General features: G+C 39.2%; 1 protein-coding gene across 1 annotated transcript in view; it reads left to right on the top strand.

The window, feature by feature from the left end:
- Window positions 1–2,500, top strand: part of LOC125037048 (peroxidase-like) — a 49,830-nt gene that overhangs the window by 42,738 nt on the left and 4,592 nt on the right. Inside the window, exons 7-9 of the mRNA XM_047630017.1 lie at window positions 440–613; window positions 1,252–1,370; window positions 1,697–1,796. Of these exons, the coding sequence (XP_047485973.1) occupies window positions 440–613; window positions 1,252–1,370; window positions 1,697–1,796 (393 nt within the window). The remainder of the gene's footprint in view (window positions 1–439; window positions 614–1,251; window positions 1,371–1,696; window positions 1,797–2,500) is intronic.

The following is a 2,500-nucleotide window of genomic DNA, read 5'->3' as shown; positions in this document are numbered from 1 at the left end:
ATATATATATAAACATTTTTTTCTTGTTTTATCGCTTCCTCTCTCTCTCCCCCTTTACCTATCTATCTACCTATTCATCACTTTGTCTCCCTTCTTTAACCTCTCTCTCTCAATCCATCTTTCTATCTATCTATCTCCTAATTTTATGCAGAGCCCATCCATTTTCTGTAAATTATATATAAAATCACCAATTTATACTCTCTGAAATGCCAAAACATAATATTAAGACAAATTTTGATTACGCGTCAAAGGTTTCCGAATTCTCGAATTTACGAATATTTTGTCTTTCCGAATTCCTTATTTTTTCTGAATTTTCGATTTTTTTTTCTCGTATTTTTCCGAATTATCGAACGAATATACGAATTACCCGAATTCATAATACGGCGAATCTATCCGAATTAATTATCCGAATTACCGAATTTCTAAATTTTCCCCACAGGCGAGGGCGGCAAGGCCCTGCCATGCTGTCCCGACGTTTTGGGCGACGATCCCTCGCTAATGCACCCGGAATGCGCCCCTATCGCCATCCCCAAGAACGACCCCTTCTACAAAGCCTTCAACCAGACCTGCATGGAGTTCGCGCGCTCCGTGGCTGACTCGGGCTGTGAGCTGGGTGCGCATGGCGATCCTCGTTTGTTTTTGTTTTCTTTTCCTTTTTCGTTTTTTTGTTTGGGGGGGGAGGGGATGAGGGGGGAGTTTGATGTTATTATTTTCTATTTTTTCTTCTCTATCTGTTTATTTATTTATCTCCTACGTTTCTGTCTCTTTCTCCCTCTCTGTTTCTCTGTGATTCTTTTTGTTTCTCTTTATCTGTCTATCTATCTATATATATATGGTTATTTTTTTCTCTTTCTCGTTCATTTTTTTTTTTTTTCTCTCTTTCTCGTTCATTTTTTTTTTTTTTCTCTTTCTCGTTCATTTTTTTTTAATTATCTTTCCTTCTCTTTTCTCAACCTGCTCCCATACCTCGTTAAGTAACAACGATATTACAAATACCGCAAAAAAGAGAGAGGGTGAGAGAGTGAGAGAGAGGGTGAGAGAGTGAGAGAGAGAGAGAGAGAGAGAGAGAGAGAAAAGAAAGAGAGGGAGAGAAAAGAAAGAGAGAGAGAGAGAGAGAGAGAGAAAAGAAAGAGAGAGAGAGAGAGAGAGAGATAACCAAATCCAACTATATAAAAACTAACAAATAAAAAGAAACCTCAAGTAAATTTCTCTCAAAACAAAAAAATCATTTAAAAAATCCTTTCTCGCCAGGACCTCGGATGCAAATCAACGAAAAAACCTCTTATCTGGACGCCTCCGTTATCTACGGGACCGAAAAAGCGCAGAGTGATTCTCTGAGGACGTTTGAAGGCGGGATGCTGGACTACCAGGTGGGTGTGAGAGTATGTCGTGGGTGGAAAGTGGGTGTGTGAGTTTATTGTGATATGAACGGAAACGAGGACACCCCCCCCCCCCCAAAAAAAAAAATAATAATAATAATAATAATAATAATAATAATAAATAATATTAATAATAATAATAATAATAATAATAATAATAAAAAAATCAAGATCAGCAGCAATCACAATATATATATATATATATATATATATGTGTGTGTGTGTGTGTGTGTGTCTATCATAAAAAGAAATACCAAAACGTAAGATAACACAACAAAAAAATACATAAAGAAATGACATAAAACGTTAAAAAACAGCTAAACAAGGGCGAGGAGCTGCTGCCGGCCAACCCCAGCATGGCCGAGGAGTGCAACAAGGAGGGTATGGCGAGCGAGGGCCACTTCTGCTTCAAGTCGGGTGAGATGGATCGGTCTGTCTATTTATCTCAGTCTGTGTATCTGTTTGTCTGTCTATTTATCTAGCTGTATGTCAATTAAAGTATATATAGCTATATCTCTCTCTCTATCTATCTATCTATCTATCTATCTATCTATCTCTCTCTCTCTCTCTCTCTCTCTCTCTCTCTCTCTCTCTCTCTCTCTCTCTCCGATTCTCCATTATTCTTGTGCTGAATTTGTTTCTGATTAGTTAAATTTGCATCTGAATTTTCCTCTCAAGTTATTCTTAAATTTCTTCTTCTTTGTTTAATGAGTTATTTGTGGTTCACGATGTACAACGAATCCTAGTCAGTCCTCCCTTTCATTGAAAAGTCCTTCCACTTGTAAGAGATCCTTCCTAATCCTAGAAAAATCCTCGTAAATCCTTGGGACATTCCTAGATCCTGGCAAATCCTACTATTGGTAACCCACCCTCCCTTTCCTTAACTATCCTCCCGAATTCCTAACCCACCCATTCTCCCCAATCCCTAACCCACCCACCCTAATCCTTAACCCACCCTCCCTAATCTCTAACCCACTCTTCCCTCCCAACTCCTAACCTTCTCTCCCTAATCTCTAACCCACCCCTTCCCAATCCCTGACCCACTCTCCCTAATCTCTAACCCACCCTTCCCAATCCCTAACCCACCTTTTTCAGTCCCTGACCCACCCACCTACCCTTCC

The sequence above is a fragment of the Penaeus chinensis genome, chromosome 22, assembly GCF_019202785.1.
Source record: "Penaeus chinensis breed Huanghai No. 1 chromosome 22, ASM1920278v2, whole genome shotgun sequence".
NCBI classification, from domain to species: Eukaryota; Metazoa; Arthropoda; class Malacostraca; order Decapoda; family Penaeidae; genus Penaeus; species Penaeus chinensis.
The sequence above is the reverse complement of the archived record's forward strand: the minus strand, read 5'-3'. Positions and strand labels throughout refer to the sequence as shown.